The sequence below is a fragment of the Eleutherodactylus coqui genome, chromosome 1 (assembly GCF_035609145.1).
Source record: "Eleutherodactylus coqui strain aEleCoq1 chromosome 1, aEleCoq1.hap1, whole genome shotgun sequence".
Classification (NCBI taxonomy): Eukaryota; Metazoa; Chordata; class Amphibia; order Anura; family Eleutherodactylidae; genus Eleutherodactylus; species Eleutherodactylus coqui.
In genome coordinates, this window is record NC_089837.1 from 237,260,786 (window position 1) to 237,279,284 (window position 18,499).

At 45.7% G+C, this 18,499-nt stretch overlaps 1 protein-coding gene across 4 annotated transcripts in view; it reads right to left on the reverse strand.

Moving 5' to 3' along the window:
• The window catches only part of METTL24 (methyltransferase like 24), a 50,167-nt gene that overhangs the window by 14,543 nt on the left and 17,125 nt on the right, over nt 1–18,499 (reverse strand). For 3 of the 4 annotated variants that reach the window (XM_066606958.1, XM_066606964.1, XM_066606950.1), the window contains exons 2-3: nt 4,949–5,047; nt 4,060–4,199 (exon numbers count right to left, since the gene is read on the reverse strand). In XM_066606958.1, the coding sequence (XP_066463055.1) occupies nt 4,060–4,199; nt 4,949–5,047 (239 nt within the window). Of the gene's footprint in view, nt 1–4,059; nt 4,200–4,948; nt 5,048–18,499 lie in introns of those variants that run through there. The other variant, XM_066606973.1, reaches the window with a different exon arrangement.

Genomic DNA, 18,499 nt, shown 5'->3' on the forward strand with positions numbered 1-18,499 from the left:
AAATGGCTTTTCAGCTCCCTGAAAAGCCATTGACAGGATGCCGGCAGCAGGATTCTCTACCGCAGCTGTCATGTGTGACAGCTGCGGTTGAGAATTGAAGAATTCCTTTTGCTGCATCTGCCACAGATGTGGCAGATGCAGCAGCAGGGAATTCTTTTAACTAGCGGGGGTGAAGGATACATCTGCCGCATGCGGCAGATGTGTTCTTCATGCCCGCGGGGGTCACAGAAGCGGCGGAGATGTAAGTTTTTTTTAATTCCTTTTTTGTTTTGCCCTAAAATGTTTCTTTTTCAGGGAAGGGCTTATATGTAAAGCCCTTCCCTGGAAAAGAATGCAGGGGACCGGCAGAGCATTGTTTTCAATGGAGCCGCCGGCAGCAGCCGCGGCTCCATTGACAACAAGCACGCAGTTGTGTTCACGCATGTTTTTGCTCGTACCTAGGTGCGGACGTATGTACGCACCTAAGTACGCACCAAAACACGCTCGTGTGAACCCACCCTTAAAGGGGTTGTCTCGCGAAAGCAAGTGGGGTTAAGTACTTCTGTATGGCCATATTAATGCACTTTGTAATATACATCGTGCAATAAATATGAGCCATTGGCTGGAATCGGCACACATGACGGGGGCAGAGCTACGCGATGACGCGTAGAAGGGGGCGGAGCCAGAATGCCGCTCGTGCCGGACCGAACAGATGGGAGAAGACCCTTCTGCGCAAGCGCGTCTAATCGGGAGATTAGACGCTGAAATTAGACGGAGCCATGGAGACGGGGACGCCAGAGCAGGGAAGGTAAGTGAATAACTTCTGTATGGCTCATATTTAATGCACGATGTATATTACAAAGTGCATTAATATGGCCATACAGAAGTACTTAACCCCACTTGCTTCCGCGAGACAACCCCTTTAAGGTCTATTTACACGTGACAACTGTCAGGTAAACGATGCCCGACACTCGTTCCTGTGTGTCTGCGCTCCCATGCTGTCACACGGGAGCTAGCAGAGCTGTCTCGCTCATGGAGCAGCCAGCAGGGGGCGGGAAGTGCAGGAGATTTCTCTCACTACTCCTCATCGCTCATCATTTATGCTGCATAAATCTGCATATATAAGCTCCCATGTTCAGATAGCCATCATCAACTAGTCACTGCAATTGATAATCTTAAACTGAGCTAATCCCTTATAATGGTCATCATCAGCTGTTCATTGGAATTGATAGTCTCTAGCTGAGCTAATCCCTTATAATGGTCTGATAATTAACTTAATTTCAATAATTTTAGGCACCATCGTTGCTTGCATATTGATCTTTCTCTTCATTAATCGGTCGGCAGGTTTAAGGATATTAGGTTTCAGTCAATTGTGACTCTTCACTGACAGCCTCTTAAGATGGAGGGGAGCTGTAGTTCCCCACCCGGAAAAGAGGAAAGGGGGGGGTGAAAGGAGATGAGAACTATGGCTCCCCTCTAGTTATATATAAGCCCATGTTAAGTGTATGAGCCTGAGATGAATACCACTCTAGAGCATGGAGTTTGAGCTATACCTGATGCCATAGTAGATGCATTAGTGTGGTAATGAGACAATATATCCTCTATACCTGTGGCCGGCATTGGCTATAGGTGTTGATGTTACATTAACATTGATGGCAAAAGGAAAATAGGTTGAGGGGTTATAAATAAGGACCTGAGATATGAAGAGGGTCCTGTGCGATTTTCCCCTGAATGTGAATATTAGGAGGGGAATTGACTCATGAATGCATAGATATTCTAGCTACACAGAATATAATGAGAGGTCTGATATATCAGAGATTGATGCTGGCTTTATTATACTGAGTGGATGAACTATTGGGGATCCAGCTGGCTGTGTTATCAGTGTGAACGGGACTGGACCCTGAATAGCCTAAGTGGCACTAGGATATTATAAGACAGTGGAGAAACAAGTAATATTCTGCTGTCATAATAGTAGTGTCATCATTCAGTCACAGCATATATAAAACGGTGAGAATTTTAATTATATATATATATATATATATATATATATATATATATTTCACTTTAGAAGAAAAATATACACGTGTTTGTCCATTTTATATATATCAATAACAGGTATATTTTAAAATTAGTGGTTCATTTATTGACACTGTAGTTTACATGACTAAAACAAGAACAAAATGAGATTGTTGAAAAAAGTTATTCCCATCTGGTAGCCCTGTGGATCATGAGAACAGTACACCCGAGTGCCCCTAATGAAAGTAATGCTACGCAGATTTACTGGTGGCTTTCTCTGTATGTCCTCCATATTGTATTTTGGAAGCCATAGTGACATTTTATGCAACCTTTTCTGTTTGTAAAAGCTATTGACAATGTATTTAATATAGGGTCTGTCTAGAACAATGGGTTATTCTATTGACAGTATAGTTAAGATGGACTCTATCTAAAGCAGTGAATTTTAAGGCCCTTTTACACACGATTATCGTTTAAAAGCCATCTTCTGAGCAATAATCGTTGTGCATTGCTGACTTCAGGTCTCTCAGGACAATAAGATAAGACGGACCGCACGCCTAGTTCTCCGCGGGCAGCGCTTATAACATTCTTTCAGCAGCTGTCCAGCTGGAGAACAATAAAAAAGTATTTAGAGAACAGACCTCCCATCAGCGTGTCGGAACTATGTAATACGTGAGGCAATATAATTGACTTCCTGCAACTTACCGCATATCACACAGACGAACAGCGCATGCATCATACATGGTAATCATACGCTCATATGAGCCCCGCCTTAATGTTTGCTTACCTAGCTTATGTTTTCTCCAGGTATCTGGACAGTATTTGGAATTGAGACAACAGAGTCAGGCAAATATTAAGATGAGCTTGCACGCATAAACAAAGAATATCTGTGCACGTCGGCATGTAGACACTATTTGTAAATAGTATACAAGATAATCTTGAGAGAGGATCTGACGGCATGCCTGGGACCTAGACCCCAATATAAAATTGACTTCTGCCTTGATAGAAATCAAGGGCTTCCCCCATCTTATGTGCTGACTAGGATGTAGAGATGATTACGTCTAATTGGTGATGTATTCTATTAAGTTCTACTAAGTCTATATTTATTCCACGACTCCTACAATAAAAGACTAATTGTACGATTGTAACAGTGTCCAAAATCTTTCTATTGGTATCTTGACTTGGTAAAACAATGTATGACCACAGTTTCAGTCACTGTCTGTAGAGATAGCTGAGCAATGCACCACTGCAAAGTTGCACGAGTGCCATGCTATAAAGTGCGGGTTGGCATTTTCACAATATGCCAGGTGTGTACTTTCAGAAAATTTATCAGGATGTAATACATTTTATTTTAGATTTAAAAGGGGTTGTCCCACGCCGAAACGGGGTTTTTTTTTTTTTCAACCCCCCCCCGTTCGGCGCGAGACAACCCCGATGCAGGGGTTAAAAAAGAACACCGGACAGCGCTTACCTGAATCCCCGCGCTCCGGTGACTTCTTACTTACCTGCTGAAGATGGCCGCCGGGATCTTCTCCCTCGGTGGACCGCAGGGCTTCTGTGCGGTCCATTGCCGATTCCAGCCTCCTGATTGGCTGGAATCGGCACGTGACGGGGCGGAGCTACACGGAGCTACACGGAGCCCCATTGAGAAACGAAGAAGACCCGGACTGCGCAAGCGCGTCTAATTTGGCCATTAGACGGCGAAAATTAGACGGCAACCATGGAGACGAGGACGCTAGCAATGGAGCAGGTAAGTGAATAACTTTTGATAACTTCTGTATGGCTCATAATTAATGCACAATGTACATTACAAAGTGCATTAATATGGCCATACAGAAGTGTATAGACCCACTTGCTTTCGCGGGACAACCCCTTTAATTGTATTTTAAAAACGTTTCTGACAGTGAAAGGGCTCAAATATATTAATGGCAAATTACAAACCTAGCCACAGATACATTTTCTAACCCAAAGGACTTCATACACATAATAATAATAGTCAACAAAAATGAGAATCCTAGAGTTTTTGCAAAGTTTAGACATTTGATGAACTAGATCAACATATCTTACCCGAAGGAGTAGACACGGCATTGCTTACTTCTGATCTGGTGTGCTAAATTGAATTTATCATCCAGGCAGACTGTCCAGGGCTTCAGAGTATCAGCATAATGATTTGTTAGGCCATTGGTCACCAAACGAGAACAATCGATCTATGGAGGTAGAATTTAACTCTGATCAATCTTTTCCATAAAGATATTAATATGTACAACTGCAGAAGTCACTTAAACAGCACAGGGTATAAAGTTCCACTTTTATATGATTTCATGACTGATAGAGGTCTTCATGATGCAGCGCCAGCATACATCACCTCATTCCTGTCCATATATCACCCAATCTGCATGCTCAACTCTGCCAACAGTGTTAAACTAGACGTCCCCCTAATACGAACCTCACATGCTCGCCTCCAGGATTTCACCAGAGCAGTGCCAACCCCATGGAATGCTCTACCCCAAAACATCCAGACAATCTCTGATGCACGGAATTTCATACGTGCCCTAAAGACTCACCCCTTCAAAGAATCATACCAACTTTCCTGATCTAGTCCCCCATACCTCCTGTACCCCCTCACCCCCCAGATTGAGCTCCCCAGGCATCGAAGCACTGCGGAATAGTTGGCACTATACAAATAAAGATTATCATTATTAAGTCTTTTGTAGCATATGTATCAAATATAGCACTGTACATATTCCCGTGTTAAATGCAGAGGACATTTAAAAAAATGATCTGCTCATTACTCTTATTTTAGTTGTGAATTCCACCCCAAATCATGCATCACAATGAACCATAGGATTGCCTGCAAGAAGAAAAGTTTGCATATGTCATTGGAGCTGTCATTAATACTGTAGTTCTCAGTGGTAACTATAGAATGATTTTTCTATACCTTCTAAAGTAGGTTTACCTGAGATTCTGTGATGTAGTGTAGAAATCGTCTTGCTTCTTCTTCAAATGAACGTGAAGGACCAGCCCAGGGCTGCAGGTCAATATGCCAACGTGCAGGCTGAAAGAATGACATGTTATTCTAAGATTAAATCCTATTTGATCTAGGTTTTACTTTGTGTTTATTTTGTTTGTTTTTTTACATTTGAGCCCAGTGTAACTTTCAGGAGAGAGGATAGTGGGGCTGAAGCTAGAACCATCAAAGGTGTCCATAGGCACAGCTCTTTCATTCTAAGTAATAGATTAAACATTAACCAATATGCCATCCATCCTCATGTGAGAAAATCGGTCACCGTTGCTTATCTGCTTCTAGGGTTTCGGGTGGACAATGCCAATGGTCACTTGCTGCACACCACTCCCCTGCTTCCGCTATCCTCTTGGCCTCTAAAGGATGCCTAAGCAATCTAGTCTCATTAGCTATGGTAACAAAGCCCTTGTTTGTGTACTTTCCTGTTATGACCTTTTGCCTGACTATCCTTATTTCTGTGCTCCATGATCTCAGCTCTATATTATGGAATCTGATATTACTGGTACTGGTGCATCTTGTCTCCACCAGAAGTATGGGTGGAGACATAGTCAGTGACTGTATCCGCCCTGTTAACACCCCCAAGCACCTGATTTGCTAGGGTGGTGGTTTGCTGTGGCTGGTTAGTGTTAGGGTTAGTCTAGGGTGGGGGTTTGCCTTAGGGTTACGGTTACAGGATTAGCGAGATTAACGGAGTTGTTGTCAGGAGGTGGCCGAGGAGCACTGCTGCGTCTGCAGATCGGAGCTGCGGCATGGAGGGTTAGAGCGCTGTTGCTGGCAGCGCCTGTGCCAGCTGGGGAAGGGAGCGCTGTATCAGAGCACTGTTGTCAAGAAAGGGGCTGACACCTGCCGGGGGATATCTAGACAGAGAGCGGAATCACCTTCTGGGGCTCGGGAATGGCATGAGATATTGCAGGCAGCCTGGCGGTAAGACAGCAGGGGACATTGCAGAGAGACCGGCGCTGACAGTTGGGAAATGGGAGTGCCCCTGCAGCCTTCTGCTGCTCAGATGGCACCCCGGCGCCCACACTCACCGCGACGCTAGCAACAACGGGGCTACAAGCGGCAAAAAGGAGCACTGCAGGTAGCTTACATGACAGGAGGCAGACAGTGCAGCTAAGCAGCACGCTGCTTGCAGCTGAGAAAGGAGGGCATCGGGGAGCTTATATGGCAAAAGAACGACAGCGGAGAAAGGAGTCCAGCGGACAGCTGAGACAGGAGCTCAGCCAATCAGCAGCTGTGGGCGTACGCTATACCTCCCCCAGCACAATCCCAGGTCTCCACCCATTGTACTGGTGGAGACAAAATGCACCAGTACCGATATTACTTGCTGCCTGCCCTGACTTTCAGCCCAGACCTAGCTATTGCACCTGTGCTGCCAGTCCTGACTACAGCCTGTATTCCTGCAAGACTCCTGTTCAGATCTTCAGGTACTGTATCTTGGCCCTGGGCAGCGTCAGCAACCACTATGGGGTCACCATAGTTGGCATCCCATTTGGAAGGGTCAAGTGTGAAAACCGAGGTTCCCCAGGTGCTGCAATCTCCGATAGCATAAAACCCAACCTGGGTAACAAGGCAGTTCTTGATGTGATCAGAAAGGAATATTTTCGGACATACTGATCAGCAATGGCTAAAAATCACTTTAACCTAAAGGGCATTAGAGTTTATTGAAAGATATATAGTAACCATGAATTACATTAACAAAAAAGGGAATGAACTTCATATCTAGATGTGTCAATGAGCGCATCCAAATAAAGAGCTTTTCATACTGCAAAATATTATCTGTCACTTATCCAAGCAAAAACCCTGACATCATTTGTAAGTGATATTGGACAAGAAATAGGTTTTAGCACATTTCCATATCCATTAAGTCCAGTTTCACATTTTATGAGGCCTAACTCTGAGATCATGCACAGATAACATATTGGCAAACTGCCCCATTCATTAGGAGAAGTATACTTTGCAGAGCCAAGCATGTATTGTACCATGCCTTATGAATATCCTGTTCCAGGATGCCCTGTTCACTTACTGCTTATATAATACTTTGAGGTCTTATTTTACTGCTAATCATATACAAATGTAATCCATCCTAATAATGAAGCTCTAAGCAACACAGGCGGATTTCACTAGGTAACACAAAAATGAATGCCCAGGAAATCAATAGTATTTTCACATTATTTGGATAACAAACAAATAGTTATTAACAGTTATTGAGCCAAAAATGTGATTTTCATATTGCTGACTAAAGGCCCATTTACATGGGACGAATGTTGGGCAAACGATGCCCAACACTCGTCCCTGCATGTACTCGCTCCCATGCTGTTACACAGGAGCTAGTAGCGCTGGCTCACTCACAGAGCGGCCAGATAGGGGGCAGGCGGCTGCAGGAGATTTCTTTCCTCGCTTTCCCACGCCCCTCTCCATTGCCTTAACATAGCGGCTGTTCAGTATTGAACGGCTGCTGTTTACACTGAACGATCAGCTCATCATCCATCGGTTATGCTGCTGTGAGCCAGCGATACTATGTCCTGTGCAGCAGGTGCACGAGAGCGAGTATGTCCAGGGACAAGTGTCGGGCATCATTTGCCCAGTGTAAATGGGCCTTATGATTATATGCACAGTGCAGGTTCATGATTATACATGCACAGTAATTATATTGTATGCTAATATACTGCTGTTATTTGGGTTTTTTTACATCTGTAGGTAAATTGGTGATTATTTGAATCAAGTATGGCAATAAGAGGTTGTAAATATCCTGCAGATGCTTTCTGTTATGTATGCGGAGAGTTCATCAAAACACGGGCAAAGCACGGTATATATATATATCTCACTAGGGGTCGTTCACACGGGCTACAAAATCTCACTACAAAACACATGTATGTGAAGCCCGTGGTTTCCAATGGGTTCTTTCAGGCTACAAAACATAGCAATGATTTTGTAGCCCGTGTGAACGAGGCCTTATAGTTAGGGCCTGTTCACATCTGCATCAGAAACTCCATTTGGAGCCTTCTGAACAAAACTACTGGATGAAATATAGCAGCATGCTTCACTAATAGTGCAGGAATATGCTGGAGGCATACCAGAGGCCCAACGGACCCCAATGCAGTCAATGGAGGGGGAGGTAAACGCTTGTCTGTTCCCATCTAGGATTCCGTTTTCCGGCTCCCATGATTGAAGAGGAAGGTGTAATCACCAAAAACAGATTAAATATAGAGCCTAAGGCTGCTTTCACACATCCGAGAAAAGTCGTGTAAGATTTGTGTGTTACGAATATGAACCCAATTCGCAGCATTTCCTACGTTTGGGTATTTCCTCGGAATGCTTTGCCTATGGTTTTCAATGGAGCTAGAAAAAAAATTGCATGGCATGCGAGGTGCACACAAGTGTGATGTGAGTTTTCCCATTGAAGAAAATGGGAAACACTTGCCGGTCCTCCGGCGCACTGAAAGCCACAGTAGAGGATCGCCACTTCCCTAAAGTGATGAGAGGCGTTTTTGACATGACCCGATATCGCGCTAGCCCCTGTGAAATTAGCCTAAGGTTCTATCACACTAGCATTGTTTCCTTGGAAAGGATTTTTTCTCTTGTTATCCTTTAACCCCTTAACGCCGCAGAGCGTAACTGTATGTCCTGGTAGAGGGGTACTTAACAAAACAGGACGTAGCGTTATGCCCTGTAGATAGCGTGAGATCAGAAGAGATCCCCACTATCCAGCAGCGAGAGACGGCTGTCACTGATAGCCGGCCTGCTGCTGCAACAGCAGGGGTGCATCGGGACAGCGACCCCCGCTGTTAACCCCATACACACCACAATCTATGTAGATCGCGACATTTAAAGGTTTCACAGAGGGAGCGCGCTCCCTCTCTGACGTCAGACTTCCACAATCTAATAGCGGAGTGCCGTCGGGGTATCATGGCAACAGGACGCCAGCTACAGGCGTCCTGCATTGCCATTGCCTATGAGCGCTATTACTAGCGATAAGAAATTGCATCCTGCAATGCTTTATCATAGGTGCTATCTATGTTCTGGATCAGGTCCCCTTCAGGAACATAAATAGTGTGAAAAAAAATATCAATATTGTGTAAAAATGAAAAAAAAAACAACATTTTTTTGGTGCTTTTTCACCTATTAGTATAAAAAAAATCTAAAAACTAAGACCCCACATATTTGGTATTGTCGTATCCGCAACGACTCACCCAACAAATTGAACACACTCTTTATGTTGCGCAGCAAAAAGCTTAAAAAAACTGAGGCAAAATGCTTATCTTTTTCATTTTGCCTCCCAAAGCACGTAATAAAAATGAATAAAAAGCTGTATGTACCCCAGAATGGTACCTATAAAAACAACAGCTTGTCACACAAAAAACAAGCCCTCACAGAGTTCTATCCATGGAAAATATGAAAAGTATAAAAGTTATAGGACTTTGAATGTAGCGATTAAAAGGAAAAATAAAATTTAAAAAAAGGGGTTAAATGTGGAAAGTTGAAAAAAAATATATATATTTTGGTATTGTTGTAATCATACCGACCAACAAAAACAAAAATGTATTGTGTCATTTATGCTGCATGACTAAGGCCTCCTTCCCACGAACGGATTTCCGCCGCGTAATTCGCGGCGGAAATCCGCTGCGTTGCCCACTGCTATTAGGTTCCATTGAACCTAATAGCACAATGCTCACAGTGCGGAATTCCGCACCGTGAAATCTCCCGTCCTCATTCGCGGCATGCTCTATTTGCCTCGGGTGTACGCGCGGACAGCTTCCATTGCAGTCAATGGAAGCCGTCCGTTCACTCTATCTTCCGCTGTAGCACAGCGGAAGATAGCGTGAAAATGCTTCCCCGCCTACCGCCGCGCTGTCATATGACGCGGCTGGCCGCGTCATGTGACGCAGTGGGCGTGTCATGTTACGCAGCCGGCGTGTCACATGACGCGGCGGCGGTGGGCAGGGAAGCGTCATGCGGAAGCGAGGACGCCGAACCCGCTGGTAAGTATGGGGTCTCTGGGGGGGGGCGCCGTGACGTGCTTCGCCGCGGAATATTCCGTGGCGGAGCCCGTCACGGCCGTGTGCAGCCAGCCTAATGCTGTAAAGAAAAAAAAAATGAATGGCAGATTTGATGTTTTCTTTCCCTATCATAAAAAAAAATTAATAAAAATGTTTTACAATATAGTCTATGCACCCAAAAATAGTACCAATAAAAACTACAGTTCGCCACGCAAAAAACAAGCCCTCACACGGCCGTGTCGACGGAAAAATAAAAAAGTTATGGATTTTGAAAAATAGAGATCAAAATCCCCCCAAAATTGTTGTGTCCTTATGGCCAGAAGAGGCCATGCCCTTAAGGGGTTAATATCTTTAAATTTACTGTGAATTCTACCTCTGGAAGTCAGTTATAACCACTTGCTAAACTGATGGAAAAGATATTTTTTCTTGAAAGATCCGTTCAGATGTTTATATGTGCTTATTTCACTGACAGCTTAAACCATGTATGTCCTTTACATGTGTAGCCTCTAACTGATAGCGGTTGATAAGCTGCTAGGCCTCCCTCACACAGACGGTTTTTACAGTGCTTAGCTTGTTTTCAATGGACTGCTCAGACAGCCACTCGATTTCCACCGCTGTGATTTTACAGTCTGTCCCATTTTTTGAGTATTTTGCGCTCCTCACCAATGATGAGTTGTGCTAAAAGCCGGGATCTTCTGCAGCACTGCTGTGGCCGAAAACTAAAGTAAAACGCGGCAAAGTGCCGTGATTTTAATTGTGGCGCTTACCGCAACACATGTGTGAGGAAGGCTTTAGATTCCACTATACTGAGCTTTTGGACACAGATTATTGTCTGTGTGAACAAGGCCTTACATCTCTTTTACTGCAAGCAGCTAACAGGTTAATAAATTAAGGTAATTTCCATTCCAGGTTTTTACTTTTAGCTTGTTGGTTAGTACTTGCTACATAGCCATGGATTAACACGCACATTCCACAGTTCACTTTTAATGAAAAGTGTCATTGTACTACTTTCTACGTGTCGCCATACTTCACTCCTCCTGTTTTTCACAGCAAATTTTGAAATTCAGTAATACATGCCACAGCTTCCTCCATTAACCGTGCCGAGGGGATGGTTGTTTGCTGAACCAAACTGAAAGACTATCTGCTTCCATACAAGTACAAGCCTAGGGCCGGTAATAGTGCCCATATCCCCAGTGGTATCCATCTTTATCCGTTTACTACCTGAGGGAACATCCCAGCAGGACGGGAGCCATCCCTGGCAGCTATCAGCATGTACTTCATCCAGCCCATTGAGTGCTGTGGGTGCACAACATATAGGAGAGTGCAGAAATTCTTTAGCGATATAAATCTGGTTACATATGAAGCGTCTATTTTTGTTTTATTACATGTTCCAATATAAATACCAACCCTCGCACAGCTCCATTGATTGAAAATACAAATGTTGGTATGGGCTCCAGATTTGAGGCCTCAAAGCTCTTTATTTTTAGATTTGAAATAAAAACTTAAAAAGTAATACATTTGGTGGAGGTGTAATCACACTGACCTGTAGAATAAGCTTAACGTGTCATTTTTAGGCACACAGGCAGTAAATGGTGCAGAATTCATGTTTGTGGAATTGTTAAAGGAGATGTCTCGAGGAAGCAGTGAATTTTTTTTTTTGCCCAGTCCCCCTAATTAAGCATACATAACTAAGCCCCCCTGTAAATGACTTTTCTAGCTGGTTCGTACTTACCGTTCCAGCGTTTCAGCAACTTATAAAAGTTTCCCCAAGATGGCCGCCGGCTCTTTTCCCTTCGCTTGCTGCAACCCGACGTGCGCGCTCCCGAGACGCTGCCAGCTGTGTCTCCATGGCAACCAGACGCCCCGCAGCCGCCGACCGGACCCACCGCAGCCGCCGACCAGTCACCCACCGCCAGGCAGCAGGTAACCGGCGCTAGCCCCCGGCTCCCCAGCGCTACGCTCCCGCCTCCCCAGCGCTACCGCCCCGGCTCCCCAGCGCTACGCTCCCGGCTCCCCAGCGCTACGCTCCCGGCTCCCCAGCGCTACGCTCCCGGCTCCCCAGCGCTACGCTCCCGGCTCCCCAGCGCTACGCTCCCGGCTCCCCAGCGCTACGCTCCCGGCTCCCCAGCGCTACGCTCCCGGCTCCCCAGCGCTACGCTCCCGGCTCCCTAGCGCTACGCTCCCGGCTCCCCAGCGCTACGCTCCCGGCTCCCCAGCGCTACGCTCCCGGCTCCCCAGCGCTAGACTCTGACAACAGACGAAGGCCCCGGAGCCCAGCGCTAGGCCCCGGAGCCCAGGTGAAGGCCCCGGAGCCCTGCGCTAGGCCCCGGAGCCCAGGTGAAGGCCCCGGAGCCCAGGTGAAGGCCCCGGAGCCCAGCGCTGGGCTCCGGGGCCTACCGCTGTGGCCCGGGACCTTCACCTGTTAGTCAAGATCACCCCCCGACCCATCACTTACCTGGGCGGCTTCTCGGGGCTGCTGGGCTGGGCTTCTCTGCTGGGCTGGGCTTCTCCGCTGGGCAGCTCCAGTTTCTGCACCTTCCTCTAACAGAGGAAGGTACAGAATGGCCGCTCCAGCGCGCTCCCGAGCAGTGACAGCTTGTCTGCGCATGCGCAGAAGAGCTGTAGCGGGGAGCACACTGAAGCGGCTCGTGCTGGAAGGAGAAGACCGGACTGCGCAAGCGCGTCTAAAAAAGCAAGCTGCCAGCGAATTTAGACGGAACCATGGAGACGAGGACGCTAGCAACGGAGCAGGTAAGTGGAATAACTTCTGTATGGCTCATATTTAATGCACGATGTACATTACAAAGTGCATTAATATGGCCATACGGAAGTGTATAACCCCACTTGGTTTCGCGAGACCACCCCTTTAAGGGCATTCTGCAGAGTTTACAGCACACGTTGCAGATTTTTTGTTGTTGTGGAAAAGCATGAAATTAGAAAAACGCTGCGGTTTTGAAATCTGCAGCATGTCTATTTATATTGTGGAAAGTGCTGCAGATTGTCTCCATAGAGTTCAATGGGTAACATAAAATCTGCACCCAAAATCTGCAAATACAGTTTGTTGCAGATCAGGGGCGTATCTAAAGGCTCATGGGCCCGGGTACAAAAGTTTATCTTGGGTCCCCCCCAATTTCTCTTAACTCCTTAACACAGAGGTGTAACTTAAAGATCATGGGCCACAATGCAAAACCTGTAACAGGGCCCCCAACTATAATGCTTTATTCATAGTACAGGAATCCCTATATGGAGAAGAGAGGCCTTATGGGCCCCCTAAGGCTCCTGGGCCCGGGTGCAACCGCATCCCCTGCATCCCCCATAGTTACGCCAGTGTTGCAGTTGTTAAAAGTGTTTTCACTGTTGTGCTTTAAAATCTACGCTTGTTGATGTTTGAAAATAAAGGTTTTCCAGTATGGATTCCGTGCAGGAACTACCACATCACAAAACGCAACGCAAACTCTGCAGCAGAACATCCGTACATACAAATACAACTATCTGCAACATAAAAAGCAGCCAATTCCACAAAGCTTCTTAACTGCCCATCTGTAGAAATGCAAAAGGAATTCAACTGCAGCAGTTCTGCACTTCATTCGTCATGTGTTAAGGCACTCTTACCCTTAACATACATATGCAGCACAGCCTCCAACATCGGAGCACTGTCCTGCATACTGTTAGAAACATATGTTGGCCCATGTCCAACATTGGACTCAGGAATTATTTACACGGGCGCATATACGTCGAGCCCACAATGCCGTTGAGCGGGGGAAAACAGTTTAGCTCTGCTAAGGTGTCTCCCCCTTCCCTCCCCATCGCCGGCTTTCTGCAAAGGAATGAGGGGGAAGGGGGGGGGGGACGGAGCAGGAGTTAGTGTGCTATGCTCCTGCCCACTCTCCACCCCTTGTCGGCAGCCAGCAATGGGAGGGGGCAGAGCTTATCTCCACCCACCTGTCCTTGTCCGGCCAGCAGAGCTTATTTACACAAGCATAGATCGGACGGAGTTTTCACAGCCAGCCGATATACACTTCCATCTAAGCAGTTCCTTCCCTCCCACTCACCAGCTCTCTGCCTCTCTCCTCCACTCTGGCATTTGCAATAGGAGGGGGCAGGACAGAGGTGGAGCTTAGCTCCACCCCGATCCCGCCCACTCCCATTGCAAACCGCTCAGAGGGGAGGAGAGAAGCAGAGAGTCAGTGAGGGGAGGGAAGGAACTGCTTAGATGGAAGTGTATATCGGCTGGCCATGAAAAGGCTGGCCGATATACGCTCATGTGAATAAGCCCTAATTCCAACGAATCTACAATGTGCTTTCCTACCCAAAATAAATAAGAGCTGGGAAATGTGCGGGTGGCAGGGAAATTGAATGCAAAGAGTTAAATCTTGGCAATAAAAAAAAATACAATTTGCCCTACAAAAACAAACCCTCATATGGCTATGTTCTTGGAAAAATCAAAAGTTGCAGCTTTTGGAAAGTGAAAAATGAAAAACCTTCAATGAAAAGGTGAAGAACGTCTGCTACAGGAAAGGGTCAAGGATTTGCCTAATGAAAATTTTTGATTGCTTGCAGTGACATCCACTTTGGGATAAAATACACAACAGAAGCAGTGCAAAGAAATACTGCAATATTAGATTAGATTGACATTTTGACATGGTGCTCATGGGTGGACTAGAACTAATTGCCCAGGGTTCATTGCTGCAATGGAAGCTTTGAGCTTGTAGATATCCTAATGACAACATCAGGCCAGCAACCATCCATCCACCTACCTACACTACAACCAATTAAAAAGAACAGCAACCTTTGTTACTTTCTACATTCTGTCAGGAGTCACAGCGTAACCCCATGAAACTACATTTACATCACCTGCTGTATTTTGCAACTGAACACAATAAAAAGTTGAAATACTCTTTTCATAGTCGAAGACGAGGGCAATGAAATTACTTACTTGCAACAAAAGAAACCCATTTTAAAACTACCTCCTGAGGCCATAAAGGAAATTGCAGCAGATTTTGACAACACTAATTCTGGCTGTCAGCATCTCCCCAGCAGTGAGTCAGTGAGCGGTGTCTGGAGACACACCTGCATGTGCGGAGGAACGTGCGCTCAGCCTGGCACATGTTCTTACATTACTTCCCGGCTGCCATTCTCTGGGGTACGGTAATATTACGGGTAATACACTTGTATTAACAAGCAATGTACAAAGCTGCTTTCTTAACTAGTCTTCATTTATTATCTCCATGCCACCCAACCGCAGTAGAAGAATTACTTCATCCATTAATAGGACTGTGGCTGAAAACCTTCTCCAAATAGCAACTTTAAGTTCAAGTGTCCTCTCTTGGCAAATTCTTTTTAACTGTACTTACTATTTACCTGCACACATATATAATATGCATACACTATATATAAACACTATAGCCAAAAAATTGCATCATGTGCTCCATTCAGTGTTTGATACTAAAAATCATTTTCACACAGCCAAGAAAATTGCGCAAGATTTTGAGATGCACAAATATGAACCCCATTCTTTTGAATGGGGTCATACATTAGCAACGTTTCTTGCAGCGATGCGCTGTGCCATGCAGGAAAACAAATCACAGCATGTTCTACCTAGCTTCGTGATCTCACATTGCAGCTCCAACGTCTCCAATGGGGCCGGCGGTGGCAGCGCCAGCTCCACTGAAAGCAGTGGAAGAATTCTGCGGATCCTCTGTCGTGGCTGTAACAGCTGCGCCGGGGGATTTCCTTCATCCCGGAGGTGATAAAATGCTGTTTTCACATTAAAACACCTCACATCCATGGGGATTTCACACGGGTGGCGAGTGTGATATGGTGGCAGGATTCACAGCCCCATACAGCGCTCGCCCATGTGAAGTTAGCCTACGGCTGGCTTCGCAAGACTGGATTCCTATTTCGGAATCCGTGAGCGGTGTTTGCAGAAAATCACACAGATTGAAAGGCTTGTACTTTTGGTTTTTAGCCCACACTCGTGGAATACCTAATTCGTATCCACAAGTGGAAGAAAAATCGCAACATGCTCTATGTTGCTGCAGACTCCATGCAGATAGCCTCTATTGAAGTACGGGATGTGGACCCACGTGTCATCGGTAAATGACAGTGTGGTAAACACAAATATTGAGGAAAAAAAATGGACTGGGCACGACAGATGGCAAGTCGCTGCAGTCATACACAATGCAGAAACCACAGATACGGGGAAGGGGGGGGGGGGGGGGGAGGGTGTCACCGGCTGTCGGAATCACCAGCCCAGATAACCCCCGTGAACTGTTGTAAATGGAAAGGTCTTTTAAATATTTTTTCTTTTAACAGTTCACAGAGGTTATATGCAGCTTACTTACTGTTTGCAGTACCAAACACTGAACGGAGCACATGATGTACATTGTAAGCATCTGCATTAGAGCAGAGGCCAGTGTTAAACAAGTAGAGGTTGTGGTCCCTGAACCTCGGGCAGAGCCTCATGGTGCTCTAGGTTTGCATCGGAAGAATCACGTGGGTTCCAGGATTTACAGCCACAATATAAACCCCCACATAAAACTCTGGCTATGTAATGCCACAGAACTTGGAGATACAGAAAGCGGATTTCTGCTTCATATAGGCTACTCTTCAACTCTTTAATTGGAGAGGGTAAGAACTCTATGTCTCCTACAGGGGCCACAACACAGTTGAAATCCACGTTCCAGGGCTGCTGCGTCATACCATCCTGTAGCACATCCATGTCTTCCTATTCAAGTATGTAGCTGTTATTTTAATATAGGACACAAGTATTGAGATATAGCGCTGGGTCAGTCTTTCTAGTTACACCATCTGTGGTATTTTCCCCTTGAGTCAAATGGCTTGGCACTGCGACAAATGGCCCTAATGCCTACAAGTCACAGTCTACACATTCCTCTGCTGAGGAAGGGCCAGCAACATGTGCCATGGATGTAGTTTGGGGTCATGATGTGACGTGTAGAGATATGCAGTTGAAAATCATGGCAGCAGTTGACGCTCCGATAGTTGTCTGTTTATGGCCTAGAGTGAACAGAAAGATCCCCTCGCTGAAGGGAATAGCTGAGCTTGCACCAGTGGCCTTACAAAGGGCTGGACCTGAACGGGAGCAAAAGTGCATTGTTTATGGTGCTAGAGTGGAGCAGGTGAGTGGGACGCTGTGTATCATCAGTCTGCAGGTGGAGAGAGGAATGTCACCGCAGAATGAATCTGAATGAAACTAGTAACTAGGAAATTATAGTACCAGTGTTTCTGGTGGTGCAATGCACCACTTACTAATATAATATATACTAATACTAGTATATATACACTAATATAATATAGTTTTAGGACCTGTGATGACATCACCGTCATTGCGCCTCTAGGGCGTTTGATAGATAATCGATAGCTCTACTAGGCACGCATGGCTCTGCTACGCGCGCAAGCGCGTCTCTCTCTCACACACACACACACACACACACACACACGGCTATGCTACACTTGTGCGTCTCACACACACACACACACACACAGCTCTGCTATATACATTCTTCATCCCATACACCAGGTATCAGAATTGACACAGCAGAGTCCTACACATACTGATCGCGTAACCCCCGGACTCCTCCCACACAGGTGACTCATCACATGACTGTGACATCACCACAGGTGCTGGAAACACACTGCTGCTGTCCGGCTCGCATATATTTATATTCCACAACACTTTTGCTTGATTCAATCCAAACAACCAATCACTGTGAATCAGCCAACGCAAACAACCAATCAGGTTGCTGGAATTGTGAATCCGCCAACCCAAACAACCAATCAGGTTGCCGGAATTGTGAATCCGCCAACCCAAACAACCAATCAGATTGTGAATCAAGCAGAAGTGTTTTGGAATATAGATATATGCGTCTGGCTCTGCGGGTTTTTAATAAAGTGAAGCATCATGTGATGAGGGGCGGAGCATGTATTTCACTCACCCACGGACAAGTGGTTGTTAGTACTTTGACTAGGGTTTCTGTGGAGGATAGAGTCTCGCTACAAGAGATAAGGAAGGAGAGAGCTTGAGATATATATGTAACTAGCTGTTATCAGTCAACAACAGGAAGGTACCACCATCATCACAGTCTCTAATGAAACCTATGTAAGAACTGTTAGGCCACTCACACATGAATGTGGAACTTTACCGCAATTTTACTTTAACTTTCAGCCGCAGCTGCCTGCGACCGACAGCATGTTTTAGCGCAGCCCATCATTGTGATGGGTGATGAGGTGCGCTAAACAGACAAATATAGAGCAGACAGCGCTGGAAAGCACCACAATCAAATGAATGTCTGCAAAGCCCAATTCAATTTTAATGGGAGCCTTATACCGCGATCAATGCGGCATTCAAAACACCGCGTTAATCATGACAAGAAGCGCCTATGTCCTGTCCTTTACGGAGGTGATGAATAGGATTTCACAAATTGCTCTATTTAAAAAGGCTACACACCATGCAGTCTGACACGCT